At 40.3% G+C, this 26,244-nt stretch overlaps 1 protein-coding gene across 1 annotated transcript; it reads right to left on the bottom strand.

Moving 5' to 3' along the window:
* Window positions 1–123: 123 nt before the first annotated feature.
* On the bottom strand, window positions 124–24,411 carry unc119b (unc-119 homolog b (C. elegans)). Its single transcript, XM_046868329.1, has 5 exons — window positions 24,045–24,411; window positions 5,630–5,743; window positions 4,945–5,044; window positions 3,379–3,551; window positions 124–1,568 (listed from the first exon to the last, which is right to left on the bottom strand). The coding sequence occupies exons 1-5, from the start codon at window positions 24,361–24,363 to the stop codon at window positions 1,456–1,458; spliced, it is 819 nt and encodes a 272-aa protein (XP_046724285.1). The 5' UTR covers window positions 24,364–24,411; the 3' UTR covers window positions 124–1,455.
* Between the last annotated feature and the right edge of the window lie 1,833 nt (window positions 24,412–26,244).

Genomic DNA, 26,244 nt, shown 5'->3' on the forward strand with positions numbered 1-26,244 from the left:
TTAATCTAACAAAGATCTGTGTTCACCTTTATTCAAGATATATCCTATACTCGACTTGCTATTAAATTATAATTTTTCACATTTCAATGATACAAAAGGAAAAAAAAGACATGTACAAGCACATCAAAAAAAGTCACATATACATTTATTTCATTTATTCCAGACTTGCATCTGGGCCTGTTTAAAACTTTACACGTTTTTCTTTCTCAAAATGTACAGTAAAACACGCTCATAAATAAAACTGTTACAAGTTTGAACTAAAAACATTGCTGAACTCGTTTCCATCCGTCGAGGGCGTAAAATAAAAACGGACATTGAGATTCCTTAAATTCTCCTAAATTCACATGATTCTTTTTCACACTTTGAAATAAATGAATCGTACAAGAGATACAACACGTCCTAGCTAAAACAAAACGCTAAAAGAATTCACCTCTCTGCACACTAACAACCGAAAGGAAACAGACCCCTGGAATGTGAAGGAAGGACTGAAGGAATGTTTGATGGAGAACAAGATTTTCTCATATCGATGACAGTAGACTCGGTAGAAATCTTTTCTTTTTTTTTTTTTTTTTAAGAAAACATGAATTTTGCAGGAAAAAATGATGTGTTTCCTGCTCTGTCTAGTGAGACTTTATCAGTGCGATTATTTTTATCTTTATGAAAATGTCCTTACTGAGAAATAGGCAGACACATTATACCAAAAAAACATATGAGAGTGAATGCGAGAGGTTTCCATTGTGGTGAGAAGTTGCTAAAGTGCAATAATGCAATGGTGTTGGGTGGCCTTGGGGGGGGGGGTATGGTTTTGTTTTTGTAAATCATGAAATGCAAATATCATCTCACCATATAAATTACAACATTTCAGGAAGAAGAAGAAGAAGAAGAAGCAATGCTCTACTCTGAGAAACAGAGAAGTGAATCTCATGTTGGTCAGTCGATATGTAACAGTGTCAAGCACGCTCAAACGCACACTCCGGTAAACAATCAGCAGTTTCACAGCATAAAACATTACCCAATCTCTTTCTTGCACACACACACACACACACACACACACACACACACACACAGTGGAGCAGTCTTTCAAATAGCCCTAATCATAACCTTTACCACCATCGGTATATATATATATATATATATATATATATATATATATATATATATATATATATATATATATATATATATATAAAGTGGAATGTCTCAAAAAAGAATATTCACCAATATAAGGATTTATTAACCAAATAATCAGTATATTTGCTGGTGTGTTGTGGAAAGAAAAAAACACATTTATGATATGTATATATTTTTATGTGTGTGTAAGGTCATGGTCATTAAAATCACTGGTCTCATACAGACACGCATTACCACATGTCATCAACACAGACACATGAGAACCGAACATTCGGGTGTTCGTTCAGACAAACCATCCAGACGAGCTCCCTTAAAGCTGACGTCTTAAGGCCCTCCGCTGTACGAGTAGTCTGCTTTGTTATGCATGACCAGCTTGTTGTCCACAAAGTAGAAGCTGTCGGACTGCGTCTCGTAGGGGTGAAGGATCATCTCGCGCACTGAGACACAGAAGAAAGAGAGAAAGGAAAGGCGGAAGGTCAGATATCTGTTTTATCAGGATGGGGTTCAAATTACACGGAGACATGAGTTCATGGGGACACTGCTGGACGGGATTAAAAGGATACTGTTTATCAAAGTCTAGTAACAATTTTTACCCAATTTATCTGTTATTATCATAAACATGTTTTATGAGTTTCATTCACCAGCCTCTTTAATCACTGTGCTATCCATCCATCCAGCCATCCATAAATCCATCCCACCATCCATCTATCCATCCATAAATCCATCCAACCGTCCATCCATCCATCCATCCATCCATCCATCCATCCATCCATCCATCCATCCATCCATCCATCCATCCATCCATCCAAACAACCAACTACCCATCTATGCATCCATCTAATCACCCAACCATTCAACCATCAAACCATCCAACCAAACAATTATCCATCCATCCATCCATCCATCCATCTATTCATCCATCCATCCATCCATGCATCCATCCATTCATCTATCCAGCCAGCCAGCCAGCCAGCCAATCAGCAGGTAGCCAATTATAGGGCAGCAGATCAGGGCATAGATCCAGATTTTGTAGTTGTTTAATTAAAAGTTAGAATGAATGTGATCACTGTGACTTCCATGAATGTTGGTTTGAGAATTTCAGAACCTGCTCATCTCCTGGTTCATCTAAATAATTACTCTTTGCAGCCGTGGTAAACATAAAAGCAGCTCCATCTGTACAACAGCTTCAACTTAAAGATGGGGTTGGGCAACAGCGAAATACCAAATCAGGATCCACTTTTAGATTTGGCGTGAGGTGCTTTTCTGCGTTTCATTGCCGAGTGCTTCTATTGGAAATACAGTTCTCTATGGGTCATTTGGCAGCAGAGCATTAAATTATGCAAATCCAAGTTCAGTAATGTATTAATAACTGGGGCTGAAACGATTCCGTGAGTAACTCGAGTAATTCGAAAACAAAAAAGAATTGAGGCAAATTATTAGTTTAGTACTTTTAACTACATACAGAGCACTTTGTTTCCCCATGGACCATTATTACTGATGCACCATCCGCTAAACTCTGGAGCGCTCTGGACGGGTAAAACAGAGGGCGCTGCAGAATGTAAAATGGAGGAATTTTTTTTTTAATAAAGAAAAAGTACCTTTTTATCTGATTAATCAATGGAATGATCTGTAGAATACTTGATAACTAAATTAATCAATAGCTGCAGCCAATAAAACTTTCTTTCGGCTTCTCCCATTAGGGGTCGCCACAGTGGACCATTCGCATGTTGGATTTGGCACGTTTTTACGCTGGATGCCCTTCCTAACGCAACCCTCCCCATTTATCCGGGCTTGGGACCGGCATTAAGGCTTGTGCAACCCTAATGGCTGGGGTTGGTTCCCTGACCGGGGATTGAACCCGGGCCGCAGCTCTGAAAGCGCCGCATCCTAACCAATAGACCACCAAAGCAGCGCAAAATAAACAACAGTTTGACCCTTGAGTAGAATAAGCTACAACAGCAGAAGACCATGACAGGATCTACCGTAAGGTTAGGCCGTGTTGTGTGTTCAGGTACTTTTCTGCGGATCATTGTCATGATTGTCTATTTAAGTTCGTGTAGGTAAATATACTATAACTGAATCTGTTACCTAATAACTACATTGCAAGCTAAACTCCACAGAGGCCACCTGTTCAACACTGTTTTTAAGAAAAGCCATTATCAATAACCACTAGAGCTGCTCGGATTTAAAGCGAATTATCCCCCAGCCAGTGCACAAGCGAAATCCGGAGTCTCTGTATATACTCACTGATCTCCTCCGAGAGCGGCGGGAACTCGTAGATGTGCTCGCAGGTGTTCTTGCTGCTAGGGATGCAAAAACCAAACTCGAAGTCGAAGCTCTTCAGCAGCTGATCGCGGAAGTAATGCCTCTCGATCATGCGGAAGTTATTGATGGGAATGTCGCCCACTGTGAACTCGACACTTGCATAACAACAGAGGGGAACGAAGGAATAAATGAATTTACAGTCTACAATACACATTCATTACACTACTTTTAACTCATGTCAATAGGACTTTACACTGTGGATGAGGAAATGAACACTTTCTGAGGGACTATTAGCTTTCGGAAAGGTTTACATACAGTTTCCAGAGGACATCTGTAGTACCTACGATGTAGCATGATAAAGAAATGTGATTTTACAATAAGCAATTTCTAAATAAGGGGGGCATGTGATAGCAAAGAAAGAGGCTTTCGAATATCCCAGTGTTTTAGGAAGCTGGGATCAAACCACATGGTCAGCCATAATACAGCACCCCTGGAGCAGACAGGGTTGAGGGCCTTGCTCAAGGGCCCAAAAGCATTTTGGTGATACTGGGGGTTGACTACATGACCTTCCGGATCAGTAACCCAGACCCTTAACCACTGAGCTTCCACTTCCCATACACACTAGAAACACTACATATTACCCCAAACTGATGATTTTGACATCAAATATTATCTCTAATGGTAGGGGGCGTGGCCAAGTAAAAACAGCAACACTAGGTCACATAACAAACATGATCATAACATGATCAGATCCTGGAATGTTTTTCTATGGACAATACAGAATATAGTGAATTGTTGGGACACCTGACCTTTCCAGCCATATGTGATTCTTCTCCAAACTGTTACTACAAACCTGGAGGCGCACAATTGTACAGGACGTCTTCGGATGCACTTGAATTGAATTTTCCCTGCACTTAAACTAGGAGACGAGACATGTTTCAGCATAAAAATGCCCCTGTGCACAAAGCCAGCTCCATAAAGATCTGCTTTACATGGGTTAGAGTAGTGGAAGATCTCCTGCTATGGGGCTCTAAACCCTATTGGGATGAATGTGAATGCTGACTGCACCCCAGGCCTCCTCACCTAACCTACATCAGTACCTGATTTCACTAAAGGCCTTGTGAGCACAAATCTCCACAAAATCTAGTGGAACATATTTTCCAGAAAAGTGGAGGTTATTATAAGAGCAAATGGGGACTAAATGTGGAATGGGATGTTCCAAAAATATGTGCTCAGGTGTCCAGGAACTGTTGTCCATGTAACGTTTATATTTTAACCGTTGCCTGATTATATTTCAACCTTTGACCAGCTTATTTCTTCCGACCTTAATATTACAGCTGTCTTCTGAAAGAACCTAGAGCCCTGCTCTGGAATACCTCTGTTCTTATGAACCTTCTGGGCATTTCCTGGTCAGTCCAATTACTTCTATGTTCAATTCATAATGAGGGCAGTTGGGCTCTTCGTCGATACACACTAGGTAAACACAGTGCCTCCTGACCAATTTTGAGATCTTTAATAATTGAATAAAAGAAAAAGCATCTTACTTACGTGGCTCCCACCTGACGTAGACGCAGAAACGCCGGCGTGAACTGGTATCGCACGAATCGTCCAGCGCTGGGGTCGATGTCTCGTTTCTCTCCAGCTTTATCTAATGTAACACATGTAAAAGAAAATTCATTTCATATAGCAAAAGCAAAACACTGTTGTATGAAGTCAGTTGAAGTCGGTTCCAATACGCCGCGGTCAGACGGAATTGCATGGTGTTGAAATATGGAATTGGTAGCCATGTTGGTTCAGGGAAAAGTCTCCAACCTTTTTTGCTCCAACAACCTTCCCTGCTCTGTTTGACTGTGGGGGTGAGGCTGTCTGCTTACATCTTCTGTCTTACACAAGTTCTTCTGTTAGAGACAAAAATGGCCAATCTGGATGCCACTGAACTTTCTTCCACTCGCTGTCCAAATATTGTGCTTTGCTTTTGGAGTGTGTACATTTATTTTTTTATTCAGATATCCAATCTGGATCTTGGTATTACCCGAGATTGGATCAGAACCATCTCTAATGCACATCATTTTGCAAAACGTTCTCGCATTAGAATGTAAATGTGAACGCAATTCAGGTTCGATCACATGGGTTGGGAAGCACTTGTCTTTCTTTTCTTTATTCCTGTGAGAATAAATCCGCACCGAGCAGGGACAGTTATGTAATCGGATCACTCCAACTCGCTCAGACTCACCCGTAACTGGAGGCTTTGTAATCTCAAACAGCACTGTCCCTGTCTCCATGTCCCTTATCTTAAACCGTGTAAAGTCAATGTTGTATACGTTGTCCTCTGGACTGCACAAGTAGTCTGAAAAAAAAGAAAAGAAAAAAACAATTGAAGATTTATCAGCGACATGCCGGATATCAATCGCAGGCCATGTGATACAACACAGTATAAATTGTACCGTATTTTTTATAGCTTTAGAGCCAATATTATCAGAAATACTAGGTCACATGATCATTACATCAACATGATCCAAAATATAATGGATAAAAATGAACGGTTATTTATTAATACAACACATATAAACAGTATAATCACATTTGTAGTGGCAAAGACATGGAGTATATGTTAAAAAGAATCCAGCAAAAGTGTAGGACGTCTCCAAGTTCACGTTATTTGTCACGTGAACTTTTCCAAAGTGTAGTGTGTTAAGATTGAGCATTGAGGTCGATGCGATTCGCATCTCGATTTATCGCCAACAATATGCTACATTATACCTTCTTTTGGCTTCTTCCGTTAGGGGTCGCCACAGCGGACCATCCTCATGTTTGATTTGGCACGTTTTTACGCTGGATGCCCTTCCTAACGCAACCCTCCCCATTTATCCGGGCTTGGGACCGGCACTAAGGCTTGTGCAACCTTAATGGCTGGGGTTGGTTCCCTGACCGGGGATTGAACCCGGGCCGCAGCGGTGAGAGCGCCGCATCCTAACCACTAGACCACCAGGGAACCTCAACAATACGCTACATTAAAGATCGATATGAAGCAGCTACAAAGCGATGCAATACAATTCACCCATTATGATGCAGTATGATCTGAATTCCATTCGATTATAGACAATGCGATTCAATACAATACGATGCAGTTGAAAAATATGATGCTATGCAATGCAATGCGGTACAGATAGTTCACGTTTATTTCTTTGGTTCAGACAGACAGCAAATCATCGATTTACTTAAGTGCCTTTGACTTCTAACACATGGCCGCTGTCACAAACAGGCCTTTGTTATGGAAAAAAAAAAAAAAAAAGGAAATAGATTAAATAAAACCAGATGTTCTTTTCCTGTTCTGACTACAGGAAGATGCAGCTCTACCTCTGCCATGTTGATCTATATTCTGTGTGACTCTCAAGACACGCCTCAATCTCCGTAATGTTGTGATACGTCATATTCGATTAGCAGCAGTGGTGCTGATAGAAACGAGGAATAGCGAGGAATTAATATTTTATTTATAAAAAAGAAATGCTATTTTTTCCCTCACAGACGTGTGCAAACACTGGTAAATCCTGTAGCTTAGAAAAAAAGGGTCCTGCACTTCTCGCAAGTATGTTTGTAAAATAATACAACTGTTGTGGCAAAATTTGTGTAATAAACACATCTGTAAATTTTTTGATTTACGGTTTAATTGTTGTCCTGGTATGGGATTTGTCTTGGAATTTGACTTCTTGCAGAGAAACTGCACAAAACTGGGCCTTAATAATCCCATTCCAAACAAAAACTCAAACCGCTACAAAGGGAGTCTTCTGATTGACATGTCATATGTGTTGGCTATGCAAGCAAATACACATTTTTTTCCCCCTGTAGTGAAGCACACATCCAGGGGTAAATGGTCCTGTGGATGCACAGGCAAAAGGCTTGTCGGTGAATGCATCGGACGCAGATTACGTTTAAGCTGCTTATAACATTCAAGCACTGAGGGTCATACAGGGAGCTCCGAGGGATGTGGTGGATTTAGTTCTATTTACCTCTTTAACTGCTCCCGGTGTGGTAGCAGTGTGACACATAAACTCATGTTCAAAAGTCAAATGACTCAATTCATTTTCAAATAAAACATCACATGAAGTGTGAAGGAGTGTGTGTTCGAGAGTGAGGTGTTGTTCCTGTAAGAGGAACTGCTTCTTCTTCTTCTTTCGGCTTCTCCCATTAGGGGTCGCCACAGTGGATCATCCGTCTCCATACCCCCCTGTCCTCTACAACTGCTTCTGTCACACCAACGACCTGCATGTCCTCCCTCACCACATCCATAAACCTCCTCCTTAGACTTCCTCTTTTTCTCCTTCCTGGTGGCTCCATCCTCAGCATTCTTCTACCGATATACCCCATGTCCCACCTCTGCACATGTCCAAACCATCTCAATCACACCTCCCACACCTTGTCTTCAAAACGTCCTACATGCACTGTCCCTCTACTAAACTCATTTTTAATCCTGTCCATCCTCGTCACTCCCAACAAAAAAATTAAATCCCATTCCAAACAAAAACTCAAACCGCTACAAAGGGAGTCTAAGTCTCATCCATGAATCCACATCCATCTTCATCTTCATACCTGAGAATTTCTTGGGCCTCTTGTGAGAGCAATTCTTCCTCTTATCACAAAGTTTTATTAGAACCTCGAGTTTACAGAGCACTGCTTATATTACCAGTGAATTGTTACCTGGTGGAGATCAGAAACGTATCTGTGACAGACAGTCTAGTGCTCTTCATGAATTATAATAGAGATGGAGAGAGTGAACGGACAGACGAGTGAGTGAATGGAAAAGCGTATTAGATAAGAGGTCGTGAGTAATCTTGCGATTGCAACGCTGTAAGGGGAACGCTCAGGGCCGCACGCTCTACACAAAGACATGCACGACAAGGAGGAGAACAGAGTCATATAAAAACATACACCATATGGCCGTATTATTAGGAATACCATGTTGATACTACAGCCTTTTTACAGCCTTAGTTCTTCATGACTTGCATTTTTTGTTGCAGACCACCAATACTTAAACCAACAATGAGTCACAGGTGGGACGGCGAATGAACCTGACTAGCGATAAGCTCATGGATTGCAAAAGGAAATGAAACGCTACATAATAGAAATTCAGCTGCCTCTCTTGCTCTCACTCAGAAACACATACTGCAACTTCAGTAGAAATTACAGAGCATTTAGCTTTTGTTTTTTTTTTGCAGACAACATGTGCAGCACAGACAACCTTCCGACTGCCCCCCACCCCCGAAAAAAAAAAATCTGCTTGCTGATTCGGGAAAAAAAAACACAGGCAGCACAGGACCCTACAATCACTCAGCAGGAACAAGTGTTTAGCACGTCTACATTTGTTAAAGGGTGACAAGCATTAAATCTGTCAGCCCGTGGATTTGGTAACAGCATGTGATTATTCACATGCGAGCAATTTTTCTCCTGTTCCTGCTCGTTATTTTACGGCGCCTAGACGGGCAAAAATGTTGCCATTATGGACTGCAGCGGTATGTGGAGTCGCAGTTTGTGACTCATTCGCCTTTGTGTGAAGCAATGATTCATGGTGTGATGCAGCTCTTGTGCCTAACCTACATTTTATTTCTCTTTATAACGTATTTTGGTTCTTGAAAGAAAAAAAAAATAAAGAGAGCCTTGGATGGCATTAGCTTCAACATTCAACAGAAAGTTCATTTAAAACTACTTTATATAGGAAGCAGGACCGGCACTGGATCAGATGCAACCCTGAGCAGTGCAAATAAAAGGATGCATACTTCCATATTGCAACATGCACATGCCCATTTATGCAATAATCCCAACAGCCAATCATGTTGAAGCAGTGCAATTTAATTCAGATCAGGTGACGCACTTCAGGTAATGAGTATTTAAGTAAATGTAGTTTGTTAGTGAATTTAGGTCATTTTTGGCGTATTTATACTTATATTTATATTTCCAAATGTATTGGGTCACCTGGTCATAAGTATCATGAGCATCGCATTCCACATTTAGTCCCAATTTGCTTTTCTGATTGGATATTTGTGTTCATCAGCCACAAGGGTATTACAAAGTCCAGGTACTGATGTAGGTGAGGAGACCTGGGGTGCAGTCAGCGTTCACATTCATCCCAAAGTTGTTCAGTAGGGATGAGATCAGAGCTCTATAGCAGCAAGATCTTCCTCTCCAAAGCATGTAAACCAGATCTTCAAGGAGTGAAGTGCACAGGGGCATCACCATGCTGGAACAGGTTTGGGTTTCCAAGTTCAAGTGAATGGAAAATGTTATTTTATTATTATATCTAAAGACGTCTTGTACAATTAAGAGCACCAGATTTGTGATAACCGTTTGGAAATAGCAAATAGAAGGAACGGTCAGGTGACCCAATACTTTTGCCAATATGGCGTATAAGCAACTTTTACTCTCTACTTAACTACATTTACGATTCAATAGATGTACCTTTCACTCGACAATATTTTAAAATGACAATCAACGTTAACAATGACATTTTGCACCTCCGTTGAAGATGTCATTAACACTCCCCGACCCGCATCTGCTGCTTGTGAGCGACTTTTTAGGGCCACTGGCCTCATTTTCATGCTAAAAAGATCCAAAAACTTCAACTTTTTAAAGTTGAATAAAAATAATTTTCCTCTTTGAGACTGAGAGCTGCATCAAATCCCAGGCAGCTCTGAATATTTGGTTTTATTTGATCTTCAACGATTAACTTTCGTTTTATTTGACCATTGAATACTAATGGTTCTTCTACTGTGTCACATCATATTGTAATCATTAAACGACGGTACCTTTTTGAAAGATCGCTATAGTACTTTGCCTTTTTTTTTGTTGACCGACTCGCTTGAGCTTTTTTTTTCATTCCGGCGTGTCGAAGACGTGGTTGTGTTGATGGTTATTGCAGTGTTGAGGTACAATTTGATTTGTATTTCAGGAAATAAAACCTCACGAATCAACTGTTTTTGGCTTTTGTAGAACGTTTGAGGACGAGTGCATCTTCTGTTTAATACGAGTCAAATACTCAAGTTCTATTCAAATCAGATACTCAAGGCTTTTACCCAAGTCATATTGGAATTGGTCAATTTTAAGGTAAGTTTAGCAGTAAGGTATCTATACTTTTACTCAAGTGTGATTTCCAGGTAATGTTGATCAAACATCAAAATGAGAAAACAATCTGACTTTTGTGAACTTAGTTTAGACGTCAGCTGTCTGGATTGGATGAGCCTGAAGTCTCAGATCCATGTTCCTGGCTTGCAGAACTGCATCCTGGAACCTTCTTCTATTCTTGCCTGAAGGTTTGCTAAAGGGTTTGCTGTATTGGGCATTGTGAAGTTTTTCTGCTCACCACATTTGTAAAGACCGCATATTTGTGCTACCGTGCACTTTTGGAAAAATGGTAAAAATAAAAAAAGAACATCAACATCAGGCTATGTCAAAATGTGAGAAAATGCAACAGATGCATCAATTGTCAAACCACCCATATGAAAAAAAGTAACATATTCCAGATTCAACAAAATATTTCCTTTTCCAGCCTTTCCTATTTTCTAAAAGATATCTTCTCAAGGGTTGTCCTGCTGGACTCTTCACTTAGAACTCGAGCCTGACAGACACACGGAGAAGCTACAAGGTGTTCCACTTGTAGGCGCTTCTCTCTTTCGTTCCCTCGTTCCCTCTCATCCCGTTTTCATCTGTGCTCTTCAGGCTCTACCATCATTTCTCTTTGCTCTGCTTTCTCATCTGTTCCATTTCACCCTGCGTTCTTTTCTGTCGCTGACTCGCCTCCACTCGTCCCTCTCTCTTTCTCTCTCGTCTGCACTCCTACGCTGGAATGTGCTCGTCATTCTCTTCTCACACAAACAGAACACTTCTGCAGTGACACTTGTGAAGCAAACTGTAGGACAAAGTAATCCAAGCTAACTGACCACATGCCTACTGTAGCTATCTATCCATCTATTAAGGATAAACAGGAAGTTATTCCATGGTCAGCCTGAATACTCGATTCTGATTGGCTGAAGCTGAAGATGAAGATGCATCCTCGCTAAACTTGCACTTAAAAATAAAAATAAAATCCATTTTAAATCTGTGGTATAATCCGATGTTGGTCATTTGTAGACGGAATTATATTTAGACTAGCGATAGAAAGAACTACAAAACGATTACTCGGGGGCATCTGCGATTATCTGAACCAGTGCGAGCTCGTTTCGAATCCTTTGCCGATGGTTATGGAGCAATGGATTGGTACGCAACGAGCGTTTACTGTAAAAACCTTTTATCAGAACGGCAATACTGTGAGCGCTGCACAAAGGGGACACAATCATGACACCTTAACATGTAATAACACCGAAATGCCCTTTGTGCAGCACTCACACTATCATTAAATGTCCAAGTTTGTTGCATATAAACTGGAACCTGCAAATATCACTCAAAAGAATGGTTCGACTGGGTTTTCCCAAAGATGCTGATATGCACAGTGTATAATTATCATTCCTGAAGCGTGTAAGTATCATAGATAAATGTCATAGCACCCATGATTATGCCCAAAAACCCATCACATTACAGTAATTCTCCTTCAGGATTTCCTTTATTGTAAGGGAGGTATTGAACGACTGAAGGGATAAAGGAAGCTTAAGGAAACATATGGCAGTTTAGCCTCACTGGGTTAAACCTCATTTCAGCTGAATGGACTGAAGTACTAACAGGACGCTTTTTCTTCCTGACCTTCATCTGTTGAGTCGTTTAAAAAAAAAAATGTTTAATTACGCGTTCCTTTATTACTCAAAAGAGGATGGAACCCAAAACCTTTTTTTTTTATTCTACATGCGGATTTCTGTGAGCTGCTTTGGGACAAGTTCAAATAAGCTTCAATAGAAGCTTTTCCAGCCATACATGATTCTTCTCCAAACTGTTAGCACAACATTGGAGGCACACAATTGTATAGGATGTCTTTGGATGTGGTGGCATTAAATTCTACATTAACTTCAACTTCAACAAATTATATAATTTGTGAATATCAGGACAATTAAAATTCTTGAAAAATACCCAGTTGACGATCTGCCTGAGATGTTTATTTTTTGGACGAAAAAGAAAGAGTGTTTATTTTAGTTATCGTTACCTTCCTGTGAGCGTGAACCAGTCTCTGGCTGTTCCACTCTGACACCTAACATCAACAAGGAGAACAAATTCGCCGGCTTCCTTTTGTACCGATGTGTTACACTAAACTAAAGAAACACGAACAGACAGTGATTTTCAATTCACTTTTATATCCTACACGGTCTTCCAATTTGGGGAAAAACGCTTGAGTGAAGCTCAGGGCAGGAAATCCCAAAACACATGTGCTTGTTCAAAAGATGGCAGAAAAAAACACTGGACGTAAGCAGGAACGTAAGTACAGCTTGGATCGAATCTGAGCTGCGCCATATGGTCAGTCGAAAACAAAAAATGCAACTGGCAGCAGAAACGGTTTTAACAGAATTAGAAACAACCATGCAGTTGGGAAAAAGAGGTTTCTGTTCAATTTGTGATACTGCTAGTCTCAGAAGAAGCAGGAAGTTTTCTCTGTTAGAGAAATCAAATTAGGCCGAATGAAAATCTAGAAAAGATAAAGTATAGGATATATATATACAGCACTTCAGAATAGCGTCAGGTTCATTAGAAATAATGAACAAAAAACACACTGGTGCATTAATGAATCCAAATAAATAATCTGACAAAATGAATACACATATAATTAACACTACTTAGGGAATAAACATTTATGGCAGTGAGCAGTTGATGGTTTAGAGTCTTGATCAAGAACTCAGCAATGGGGTTGGGATTTCAGCTCACAACCTTCTGATCAGAAATCTAACACCTTAACCAGTGAGCTACAATACAAATAAAGTTAACAGAATTTCCTGCCATGAACAAATACCTAATATCCAAATCATGGACACTGAAAGTAATTCAGAACGAGAGGCAGCTGTGTCAGCCATTTGAAAATAAAGTGACACCTGGAATGTATTCCAGTCCTGCGGAGCTCAACGGCTCTAATCTTGTTTAGCGATGGGAACAAATCCATCTAATCAGAGGATACAGCCGGGATGTAAACGCAGCGACAGAAACGGACGATCCACGTGGTCAGCTTCCAGCCAGAAAAAAAGACGAGCAATAAATACGACAGCGAAGGCCAGACAAGGCAAAGCTGGAAACTTAAGAAAGGCACTATGAACTATGAACACTATGAGTTCGAAACATGCAACACTGATGAAGAAAATGTCTTCATCACTGATGTTTGATCAACAGTGAAACTGAGAAGTGGGGAAGGGAAATACACTACTGTATATTAACACCTGGCTTTTACCACAAAGTTGGAGGCACACAGTTTTACTGGAGCTTTGGATGCCTTTTTTTTAGCATGAAATTTCATTAGAACTAGGAGACTCAAATCTGTTCCAGCATGACAATACCCCTGTGCACAAAGCCAGCTCCATGAAGATATGTTTTTACATTGGTTAAAGTGGAAGATCTCCTGCTTGAACCCTATTGAACACCTCTAGGATGATTTTTTTCACATAACTCAACATACAGCCATTATTGTCTAAATAACTGCCAACAAAAGTAAATACAATACAAATAAATTGGAAAACTGCCATTCGGCCCAGTTTCTAAAGGGAGAGCATCGTGTTCTGCTTCAGAATCTCACAATACATGTTGGAATCCATGTTTCCCTCAATGCAGCTCCAGTACCAGCGGTACTCATGCAGCCCCAGACCATGATGCTGCCACCACCATGCTTGACTGTAGGCAAGACACAAATTTCTTGGTTCTCCTCACCAGGGTGCCACACATGCTGGAGTTTCATCAGAACACAGGACATAATTCCAGTAATTCATGCTTTTGGACAGGTCGCCCTCAGCAAACTGTTTGAGGTCTGTCTTGTGAGCCAGCTTCAGAAGAGGCGACGGCCTTACAAACCGACTGTGTTCGCCGTAAGATCTGAGCACTGACAAGCGGACCTTCCAATGCGATGCTGCAGCACTCATGTGTCTGTTTATTGAAGCAGCTTCTGCACCTGACACAGCACGAGGACTCAACTTCTTTGATGGACCCTTGCGAGTTCTGTTCCGAGTGGAACCCGATTTGGAAAATCTCTGTATGACCCTGAACTGTACTGTAACTCAGTTTTAGGATTTTACTGATCTTCTTATAGCCTCAGCATCTTTTAGAGAGCAACAATTCTAATTCTCAAATCCTCAGAGAGTTCATGAGGTGCCATGTTGAACATCCAGGTTTACACGGCATACAGCTGTTATTGCTTAGGGTGTATTTACTTTTGTTGCGAGTTATTTAGACAATAATGGCTGAACGAGGACAGTAAATCTATACTAATATACAAACTGCACACTCAATACTCTAAAATATATCCACGTTTTATTTCTACAGTATTGTATCTTGAGAAGATACTAAAATGGTTGCTGTAATGTGAGTGGTGCACTAACACTGTTGTATCTGAATGAGCACAAATCTCCACAAAATCTGGTGGAACATCTTCCCAGAAGAGTGGAGCTTTTGCAAATGGCAAAATAGCAAATGGGGACTAAATGCAGAACGAGATCGTCAGAAGGCACATACTGATCTAATGCTCGGCTTTCCACACACATTTGTTCGTGTTGTGTACCTCAGTGTGGCACATAACAAAGAGGAATTATAATTGATTTTGCAAGAAAGATTTGACAGATTTGAGGTGAAAGCTAAGCTGTGAAGTCATTTCCTCGGCTTTGTGAATAACGCTAACCCAGCCTTGGCTGTATGCAGATGTCCAATAAACGCTTTCTACACGTTATTCAAGCAGTTTGTTTGATTTTTAACTTGCCCTAGACACTTATAAAGTAGACACGGAGGCTGCAAAAGCGTTCTCCCACACATCATATTTATAACACTTCAATATTTGTAATGAGATCTGGATTGTTGTCTGAATGCAATTTAATTCCAAGAAGCAGTGAGTCTACACAAAAAAAGCAGATATTGTCTGGCAGATTTCTCATCACTAATGGCACTGAAATGCTGTTCGTCCAGCATGATTGCGTCAAGATTTCAATGGACAACACTCTAATCTCCCCTGGTGTAACAATCAGCTGTCCTTTTCTTCTCGGATCACTAATCTAACACACTCATCAGAATTCATGCATTTCGATCCACACGACTACACAAGCTCAAAACTGGACGGCTCCAATTCGCTCCTGACAGCGCCGCCTCTGAGGGACATTGATCCAGAATGCTGCTGAATGACTTGATATTAACCTTCTCCTACAAGTTCTCCCACACCACCCCACTGCTCCACTCCCTGTGGCATCCTGTAGTTGATATTTCAGATTTACAAACCTGATGCTCGCCTACAAAAAACAGACCTCTCTACCTCCCAGGCTTTATCTCACGGCAGACTGCATCACGCTCCGTCCATCATCTACCAATGCACGCGTAAGAATGTCCACTAGTTGTGTAAACAGTTGAGTCACTACCTCTTCCAGAATTGAGCTTTTTTTTTTTACTAAATTCTCTCCCAACACATCCAGATACAAGATGGCATTAGTATCACAAATTTATTAGAATGTATTTATGGATGGAGACTTTAATGCGCTTTTGTAGATCGCTCTGGATAAGGGGCCGTCCGCCCAATGCAAGAAATGTAAAAAAGCAGAGAAACAATGTTGAAATGATTGTGTGAGTAAATTTTGCTCATTATTATTATGTACAGTATAAATGTTCAAATATAATGCAATGGAAAATACATTTCCTAAATTCCCAACAACTGGTAGAGAAATGCATGTAGGATCTGGGAGGGGTCCAGTCCAAGGTGTTCCCAAGTCCCTTGTTAGTTCCCATTGTTTCTACCTGAATGTTGTCAGCCCTGAGTGTAACCCTTTTGGACCTTTTTGTTGCTTTTTTCGGTTATGTTGTGTATATTTACCAATTTTGGTTTCCAGAATATACTGAATTTTCTCGAGTTGTCTGTCGTAACTCTTTGTTATTTTGATGTTTTTGCCTTACTTTTGTTTCAGCGAAAGACTACGCATTTTCCCCTGAGTTCCTGAGAAGACTTTGAGATTTTCTTTCCATAGTTTTCCTGTTTTCCTGTTCCCTGTGGCAGCCTGCTAGCGCTCCTGCCTCTCAACCCGGATTGAGCCCCGACCTTGATAATGAGTCGTGTGGGTTTCCCATCAAATGGGTTTGTCAGGGTTCACTCACGTTTTCTTTCTCACTTACGTTTTTCCCTTCACACCTTCACATCTTGCCTGTTCGTCTAAATTTCTTTGAACCTGCTTCGACAATGCTGTTAAAAGCAGCATGCAATTAAATCGCATAGAATTGAAGTAGCTTGTAAGTTGCCATGGCAGCAAAACAGAAAGATTAGGACACACTGGTAACTTTACTGCTTTCAATGGATGTGAAAGATGTTTAAAAATTGCAGGATCTAATTACTGAAGGCATTTGGTAAGCGGCGAATTGAAAAAAAAAAAAACAGCTTCTTTATAAACGGCAGCTTTTTAAATGAGGAACAAGTCGGTGTTATGATTTCTGAAGGAAACCATTTCATCAGCCATGTTTTTGTGTGCGAAACATTATGACCAGATTTGAATGTAATAAATGTGAATATTTGTCTCAAATGTGAAAATTTATTAAAGAGGACATGTTATTGAGCAGTAGTTCTGCTGTGTGAGTTTTCATTATAAACACATTCAAATAAAATGTTTAGAAAAAAGATCCATTCACTTATAAATATACTATAAGATTGGTATGTGTGTTTGCAACATCCAAATCCACACTGAGACACAATTTGCTCTTCTAATAAGCTCCACTAGATGTTCCACTAGATTTTGGAGTGTGCTTGTGGAGATATAAGGGTTTTAGTAAAGTCATGTACTGATATAGATGAAGTGAGGAGGCCTGAGATGAAATCAATGTGAAAAATTCAACCCTCAGGTGTTCAGTAGTTTTGGAGCTCTATAGTAGATCCACTTCCACTTCAACACATGGAAAGTGTACCTTCATGGAGCTGGCTTTGTGTACAGGGGGAACTGTCATGCTGGAACAAGTTTGAGTCTCCTAGTTCATGTAAACCTGGTGGTAACCATTTGGGAAAGGACCACATATGGCTAGAGATGTCAGGTGTCCCAATACTTTTGCCTATAGAGTGCATTTACATGTAAACGCATTTGTTCCATATGTTTGCTTTTCGTATATTCTTAAACAAAACCTCATCATGTTACGATTCGAACAAGAAAACGGTACGAGGGAGGTGGTAGCTTAGTGGGTACCAGCTCTACCACAAGATCCAAAACATCTGAAGGTTTTGAGTTCAATTCCCAGCCACACCAAGCTGCCACTCCTGGGCCCCATTACCTTAAACTCATAGCTGTTCAGATGTATGAATGAGATCAATAAAACGGATAAAAGCATCTGCCAGATGCCATAACTGTTAAATGCTGTATCCTGAACATGAAGCATAACAACGTGAACTGATAACAAGCCCCGACTAAAAAAACGTAAAAAAATTAACGCTGTGTAATAAACATGTGACATGACACTAATCCGCAGTGGCTGATGGGAACCGTAGTCCAGGGCCCCAATCCTGACAAATGATTCGATTATTAATTCAAACAAAACATAAAGAAAAATGTGTTTAATGGAGTTAGCGTTCCCTCCCGGAATGATGCAATTCCCCGAAACAACAACCGCATTGCTAAAAACGTGATGATCTCAGCGCACATCCTCTGACCTTCTTGCGCATCCTCTCTGATGCTGACCACATGAATTCATATCTCTGAGACAGGAAATGTCACTTGCTCAGTTTTACACAGGTCACACACACACACACACACACACACACACACACACACACACACACACACACACACACACAGAGCAAACTATGGAAGGGCAGTCGGTTGAATCTAAAGCACTGACGCGTTTACGAGCACCTGAACAACATGCAGTAGCAAAGGCACAATACATTATTTGGACAAAAGTATTGGGACACCTGACTTTTCCAGCCATATGTGGTTCTTCCCCAAACTGTTACCACAAAGTTGGAGGCACACATCCGTACTGGACATTTTTGAGTGCTGTAGCATGATATTTTCCCTTCATTTGAACTAAAAGACCCAAAACTGTTCCAGCATGACAATGCATCTGTGCACAAAGCCATCTCCATGAAGATCTGCTTTCTATTGGTTGAGTGGCCACTTCACACTCATGACATGTCACATTAACTCTACATCCAAGTCATGCTAAGTGTCTGTGTTTATAACGTTCATGATTTGTCATTCTGTGCTTGTTATGAGTTCATATGTTGCTGTGCTTCATGGGAAACGTTTGTATCTTAAGCTAATATATATATATATATATATATATATATATATATATATATATATATATATATGTGTGTGTGTGTGTGTGTGTGTGTGTGTGTGTGTGTGTGTGTATGAGAAGCAAACATATAAACCTCATTAAAATAAATAAATATAAGCCTTTACATGGAAATGCACTCTATAGGCAAAAGTATTGGGACACCTATCTTCTCCAGCCATATGTGTTTCTTTGTTGTGACGAAGTTGAAGGCACATAATTGTATAGGAATTCTTGAACTAGGAGACCCAAAACTGTTCCAGCATGACAATACCTCTGTGCACAAAGTCAGCTCCATGAAGATCTGCTTTCCATGAGTTGGAGTGGAAGATCTCCTGCTATAAATCTTGACCCTCAACCCTACTGAACACCTTTGGGATGACTCCTCACCTCACCTACATCAGTACCTGGCTGTACTAACGCCCTTGTGACTGAATAAATCTCCACAAAATCTGGTGCGAACATCTTCCTAAAAGGGTGGAGGTCATTATTAAGTGGGGACTAAATGTAGAATGGGATGTTGGATCTTATGCTCAGGAGTCCACAAACTGCTCTTCAGGACATCCGAAATGATTCCTGGTTCATCTTTAGGATGGATTGTAAAAATCGTGACAACAAATCACTGTGTTTATTATTAAACTTAACAAGAGTCTTCTTGTAACCTTTCCGAAATCCAAGAAAACCCAGATAACGAGGGTCAGATTCACTTCAGCTGATCCTAATCACTGCTTTGTTCAAGTTTAAATGCTTTATAACTAATAGAGAAAGCACTGGCTGTCCACGGCCCCAGCTCACCCAGAGAAGCTCATTAACGTGCGTGTGTGTGTGCGTGTGTGTGTGTGTGTGTGTGTGTGTGTGTGTGTGTGTGTAAGAGCAGGACTCGCCTCACCTCAACCAGCACACTCTGTTACCATAGTAAACTCCAACAAGATGCCTCAGGGATTTAACAATGTCTGGCTTAGGGGTTTACAAAGCAGCGCTTCTAAAAATAAATGAAGCTGCAGGTCGTACACTTTCATCTTTAGTCACTAAAAATATTGTTTCCAAAGAGGAAAGCATCTGAACAAATGAAATGTGTGGAAAAGTTTCGCTTTGTGGATCCATAACGTTTTATCTTGTATGAGGATTTCCTTTTTTCGCAGGAAGAAATAATGAGATTATTTAAATCCAGGACACACTTTTCTGGACCAAAAGTTTGTGGACGCCTGTGGACACCATACGATTCGTGTGTTTTTTATTCCACAATGTTGTTATAAGCTTCACTCTTCTGGTAAGATGTTCCATTAGATTTTGTGCTCATTTAGTAAATTCAGTCTGGTACTGATGTAGGTAAGAAGGTGAGGAGACCTGGGATGCAGTCAGCGTTCACATTCATCTCAAAGGTGTTCAACAGGGTTGAAGATCTTCAGCAAGAAAAGTCAGGTGTCCCAATACTTTTGTCCATAAAGTGTAACATTTCATTAAATTGACAAACACTTTTAGCTACTTGACAATATTCACAGCAAAGATCATCTCTGCTGTTTGTTTTTCTGTGGCTCGTATTCACGTGTGTAGAAACATAGGAAGCTTCGCCATGCGTGATTTCCGTCTCGGGTTTCTTTACTTTACCCTTTGAAAAACAATGTGATCCAAAACGTTTGTACAAAGTTTATTTGTGACCAAAATGTAGAGGAAAAAAAATTGTTTTTATTCATTTATTTATTTATTTATTTGGATTAATGTGGACGTAGCCTTGGATACAGGTGTGTGTGTGTGTGTGTGTGTGTGTGTGTGTGTGTGTGTGTGTGTGTGTGTGTGTGTTTATTTTGAATGGCAGTAGTCCAAAATCCGCCATGGCTTCCTGCTTGAAACAATATTTTTTTAAAAATACAAAATCTCTTCTATATAGAGTCTATAACATAATAAATACCCACATACATCTACATGGCCTATGAATGATGTCTGATCATTACAAGCAGTACCTTCCACAGGATAGTGAGGATGGCTGAGAAGATTATTGGGGTCTTTCTTCACTGCAACAAGTACATTTGCACCACTTACTGCATCCGCAATGCCGCCGGCATCGTGGCTGACCACACACTCTCCTTATACACACCCCCCACACACTCCCCTCACACACCCTTCACCCTCCTGCCTTCTAGGAAAAGGAAAACCCATTTGGGACTTCATAGCCAGACTGTGTAACAGTTTTCCCCACACAAGCAGTAAGACTCAATAAGAGCATGAACTGACACACACACACACACACACACACCTTGGTCCTGGAAGAAGGTTGTTTCATTTCACCGTGTAGTGTAATGTATAGGGATAAAAGCCAAAAAAAGCCTAGTTCTGTAACACGCCAGCAGATGGCGGCACAAGGCTGCACGCATAGTCACAGGGAGTGCCGACCTTCGAAAGTCACTGTGCCAAAAAACATCGGCCTGTGTACATCGGCAACTGGTGCTATTCTGACCACATGCATTACCACGTCTGCTATTCTGACCACGTGTGCACCCTGTCAGCGAGCTCTCAACACACGTGAGTTTCTCGCTGGAAACAACAAAATCTCACTTTTACACCCACCCTATTCGCCAGATTTGTCTCCTGCAGACTCTTCCCAAAGATGAATATCCAGCTCAAAGGTCACTGTTTTGAGCAGAAGGTGCTCGGCACGCTTCGAAAAAACAAGATTTTCAAGATATCTACATTATATACAATACATACTGTATATATATAATTTTCTGTATCTGACAACATGAACATTTTGATTTAGGTAAAGAAGTAAAGAAGTTTGGACTCTGACATGTTCTTCAGTAACAAATAGTCATTACTACTACCTGTTTTAGTGTCACGATGTTAACTCGACCTCACATCATATTAATACAAAATAATTCTAAATGTTCTCTAATAAATGCATCCAGGTTGAACATCCACCATATAGAACACAAGTAGAGAAAAGATGAAGATGATCAGGAACATCTCTGTTCTCAGTCATGTTTATATCGCTGAACCCCATATTACTTTTCGCCCTCTGCCTGCTCGATGTTAGCTTCGTTAACTAGCCTACGTCTGTGGTGTGTGTTAGCCAGGAAATGATACACCAGTGGTAAATTATAAAAGCTGTGCAATGACAAGAAACAGGTTGATTGGCTGAAAATGAGAATGAAAAAATATTGATGATGTCACCAAATAGATTCAATGTAAGAAGTAAAAAAATACAGATATTTATGTAAAAACTTCATTACTTCCCATAGTGATTTAGTTCACTGTATTTGGGATCGTAGTTAAGTTTACAATGGCTTTTCATTTCCTGGAAAATCCTTCAGCTGTTTTTACAGAGGACATGTGAAAGCTGAAACCACGTACAACTTCCACGGGTTGCAATGGAAAGTGCAATACGCTGTAGACTTGTCTGGAAGGAAAAAAAAAAAAACCCAGCAAACAAAGCCCCTAAGGACTAGAGTCTGGAGTAAGGAGAGCATTTTCAGTCTCTGACTGTTTAGAGTCCAATTGATGCCATTAAACATGAAAATCCAATCTGCAGTACCAAACCAACAAATTGAGAACAACTGACTGTAATCCCAAACATAGAAAACACACGATATGGCCAAAGGTACTAGGACACTCAACTTTCCCCAAACTGTTACCACACAGGTACAAAATTGGAAAGGATGGCTTCTGATGCATGAAATCTTCCCTCACTTGAACTATTAGAACCAAACCTCCATGATATGCTTTAAATAAGATGAATGGCCTGCTATAGAGTTCTGACCTCATCCCTAATTAAGACCTTCGGGATGAATTGGAACTGCACTCCAGCCCTCCTCACCTCACCTCCATCAGTACCTGATCGAAATGAGCACAAAAATGTCCACAAGATCTAGTGAAGCATCTTCCCAGAAGAGTGGAGATTGTTATATTAGCAAATGAGGATTAAATCTGGAATAAGGTGTTCAAAAAGCACATGCGAAAAAAAAAATCATCTTGGGTCAGGTGTCCACAAACTTTTGTCCATATAGTGAAGGTAAAGACGTTTGTAAATAAATGAAGGATGATTTGCATACGGTTAATATTGTCATTTGTGCAACAGGTTGTCTGAGAGCAGAGACTTGAAATCAGAAGAACTAGAAGATAATCATATTAGGAGCAAAGTGGAATCTTATAAATGTGAGAAATGCGAAATATTTTCCTGAATTGCAGGAATGAATTTCGCTTTAATTAAAACATCGTTTGTGCAAATCATGATCTGTTGTTAGGACAAATCCAGAACTGTGTCATCTAAAAAACATTCGCTTTCAAACAAAGGCATAAGATTCAAAACAAATCGCATTTTGGATCCTATTGGACTGAACATCATTCTGCTTTACTCAAACACTTTCTGATATGGACTATGTGAACTATCTGAATGGTTTCAGGAAAAACAGCTCAAAAAATATCAAATATCTTTAGTTGTTTGTGACGAAATCTAAAAAGACGCACCGGCAGAGAAATGCAAGTCTAATCTATGCTGTGTAGAGATGTTTACACGTGGATTTATGATGACGACGATGATGATGATGAACTATAAATACACACGACTCAACACATGACTAAGACATGACTACACACTGATCTTTGGGAAATGGATCCTTGAACGGATTGGTTTCGAAATGAATTTCCTTTTATATTATTATTATAATAAACCAGACTTTAAATCAGGCACAATTTCCACTTATTGCTGTTAATCAGAAAAACTTTCCACCAACCATTTTAATCCTTAAAAATATATAGAAATTATTGCATATTTACTTATTAATATCTTATACTAGGAAATACTAGGACTTTTTTTTTTTACAGTCTGGATTTTATCAATAAAATAAAATCCATTGATCATTTGTGTGTTATTATTATATCGATGATCAGGCAGGACACTTCTCATGTGTCTCTTCCTGCATCTGCTGATCCTGATGTTTCAATGGAAAGATAAATAAAACGAGGTTGTGAAACGAGCCATCTGTCTTCTTCAAGAGTAGAAAAGACACTCAAGTGAAATGATGTCAGAATGAGGTAAATGGGTCTTTCAAGTGTCTGCTCACTCACACACACACACACACACACACACACACGTGCGCGCACAGAGTTCTAATGGACAGTGTGGTTTTAGTGCATGACGCATGAAACCATCCGAGCTCGTTTAGATCATGTGAGCAATTATGACGTCTGAAGACAATAAATCACTCAATAGATGATCACCAAATCGTCCCGACGCTCGCGCGACGCAGTGAGAGATCGCTTACTTTCCGTGATCTTCTGCAATCCCAGCACGTCCTCCGGGGTGATGATGGTGTTGGTCAGCAGGTCCTCCTCGGTGGTGATGGGGACTCCCACGTCCGTGGTGTTGCAGCCTTTCTTGACTTTCATGGCCTCCTTTGGTTCGTGGTTCGAGCTCGAATCGCCGTCGCTGGGACCAGGACTTGGACCGGGTTTGGGATTTGGACTGGGCTCGTCGTGTCCGGTGCCGCTGCGACTGGCGGGATTAACGCCGCCGCCGCACTTCTTATTCCAGCTCGTCGGTGCGTCCTGGCCGCTGCCTGCGCTGCTCCAAGAATAGCTCATTATCCTGTCCCTCCTCCTCCTCCCCTTTATCCCCCCGTCTCCTCCTCTAACCCCTCGGTCCTCAGCAGAGCGCTCTCCGTCTCCAAACGGAAAGAAGGGTGGTGTTTTATTTATTTATTTTCTATTTGTTTATTTGTTTATGTAACACCCCCTCGAAAGGCGCTTATTTTACCCCGACAGTCGGCACAATGAAACAGAGCGAAGGGGTGTGGTCTCCAGAACCATCACCATCTGATATAATGGTGTTCAAGTCAAGTCAAGTCAAGTTTATTTGTATAGCGCTTTTCACAACAGACATTGTCTCAAAGCAGCTTTACACAAATCAACAGTGATGGTGAATGGTGTGCATTTGTCTCTGATGAGCAAGCCGTGGCGACTGTGGCAAGGAAAAACTCCCTTAGATGTTATGAGGAAGAAACCTTGAGAGGAACCAGACTCAAAAGGGGAACCCATCCTCATCTGGGTGACATCAAGAGTTTGATCATAACAATAAAACATAAAAATAATACAAATGTGTAAAAAAAGAAAAGAAAAGAGAAACAATAATAAAATAACGCCTGCGTGTGTTTCAGCTTAGCATCAGCTTGTTCATATATATATATAAAACACCTAACTTTTCCCCAAACCATTGTTTAGGATGTCTTTGGACCTGTTCCAGCATGACAAAGATGCACATGCGTTGGAATGGAACATCTCCTGCTTTAGAGCTATAAACCCGAACCTACCAAACACCTTTGGGACGAATTTTCTATGCTGACTGCACCCCAGACCTTCCTCACCTTCTCACCTCCATCAGTACCTGATTTTACTCCAACATCTTCCCGGAAGAGTAGAGTTCATTAAAACACCAAAAAAAATGGTTCAATAAAATTCTCAAAAGGGACATGCAAATCTTATGGTCAGGTGTCCACAAACGTGTGTCCATATAATGTATGCGGGTTCATAAAGCCCAATTCCTGTGTGTTAATGATATGCACAGTAAAATACAGAACAATTGTACAATAGCAGCTATGCATTCTGTTAAATACATTGCCATACATGATCCTGTTGTGCACCCCAGGATTCCTCACCACCTCTCCTACATCAGTACCTGAGTTTACTAACACTCTTGTAGCTTAATGAGCACAAATCTCCACATGCACACTCCAAAATCCAGATCCCAGGAAAGTGGAATCTGGTGATAACAGCAAATGTGAAGAAGATGTGGAATGGGTTATTTAAAAAGCACAACCTTTGTTTATATATATATATATTTATACTCCAGGCCTATTAGCATCATCCTCACTTAATCATCCATAATCCATAGTAACTTTAATAGATTAATTGCACTATAACACTGAGGATAAGTAACATCTTGCAACACCATCATCATCATCATCATCATCATCAATACAAAAGTAGCAATGTCAGCCTTAAATGTAAGCAACATCAACCATTGTCTTGCTGTTGTTGTCAGATGTGATGCTGGTGGTGGTAGTACTGCCACCTTACAGCTGAAGGGTCCTTAAAATGTTCCTCTGGTTTCCTCCCACTGTCCAGAAGAATGCATGTAGGTGAATTCATGAATAGTGTTATAAACGTGTGTGTGTGTCTCGTGTGTATCACCATCTCGCCCTAAGTTTAGATTCGGCCCATTCTATTATTTATAGTTAATTGTATTTTATTGCAATAATAAAAAAATTCCATTGTTGAATATTTAGATTTTATTCCACAATTATTTAAAGCACTGAAATCTGAATTATTGATTACTAACGATTATCAATCGTCTCAAATCTTTTTTTTTATACTATTTGTACATCAGAACGAAAGCATTTCATTGGCCATTTGTACTGTTTATAGTTGTTTATGTGACCAATCAACTATAAATTAGAATAAATGGAT

This window comes from Silurus meridionalis, chromosome 15, assembly GCF_014805685.1.
Source record: "Silurus meridionalis isolate SWU-2019-XX chromosome 15, ASM1480568v1, whole genome shotgun sequence".
NCBI lineage: Eukaryota > Metazoa > Chordata > Actinopteri > Siluriformes > Siluridae > Silurus > Silurus meridionalis.

Bases quoted from the DNA above. Each gene is read 5' to 3' on its own strand.
- unc119b (XM_046868329.1), bottom strand. From the start codon at position 24,363: ATGAGCTATTCTTGGAGCAGCGCAGGCAGCGGCCAGGACGCACCGACG. The intron at 3,552-4,944 runs GTAAGTAAGATG...TTGTTATGCAAG, and splicing joins CTACGTCAGGTGGGAGCCAC to TGTCGAGTTCACAGTGGGCG. The intron at 1,569-3,378 runs GTGAGTATATAC...TCTGTGTCTCAG, and splicing joins GCCGCTCTCGGAGGAGATCA to TGCGCGAGATGATCCTTCAC.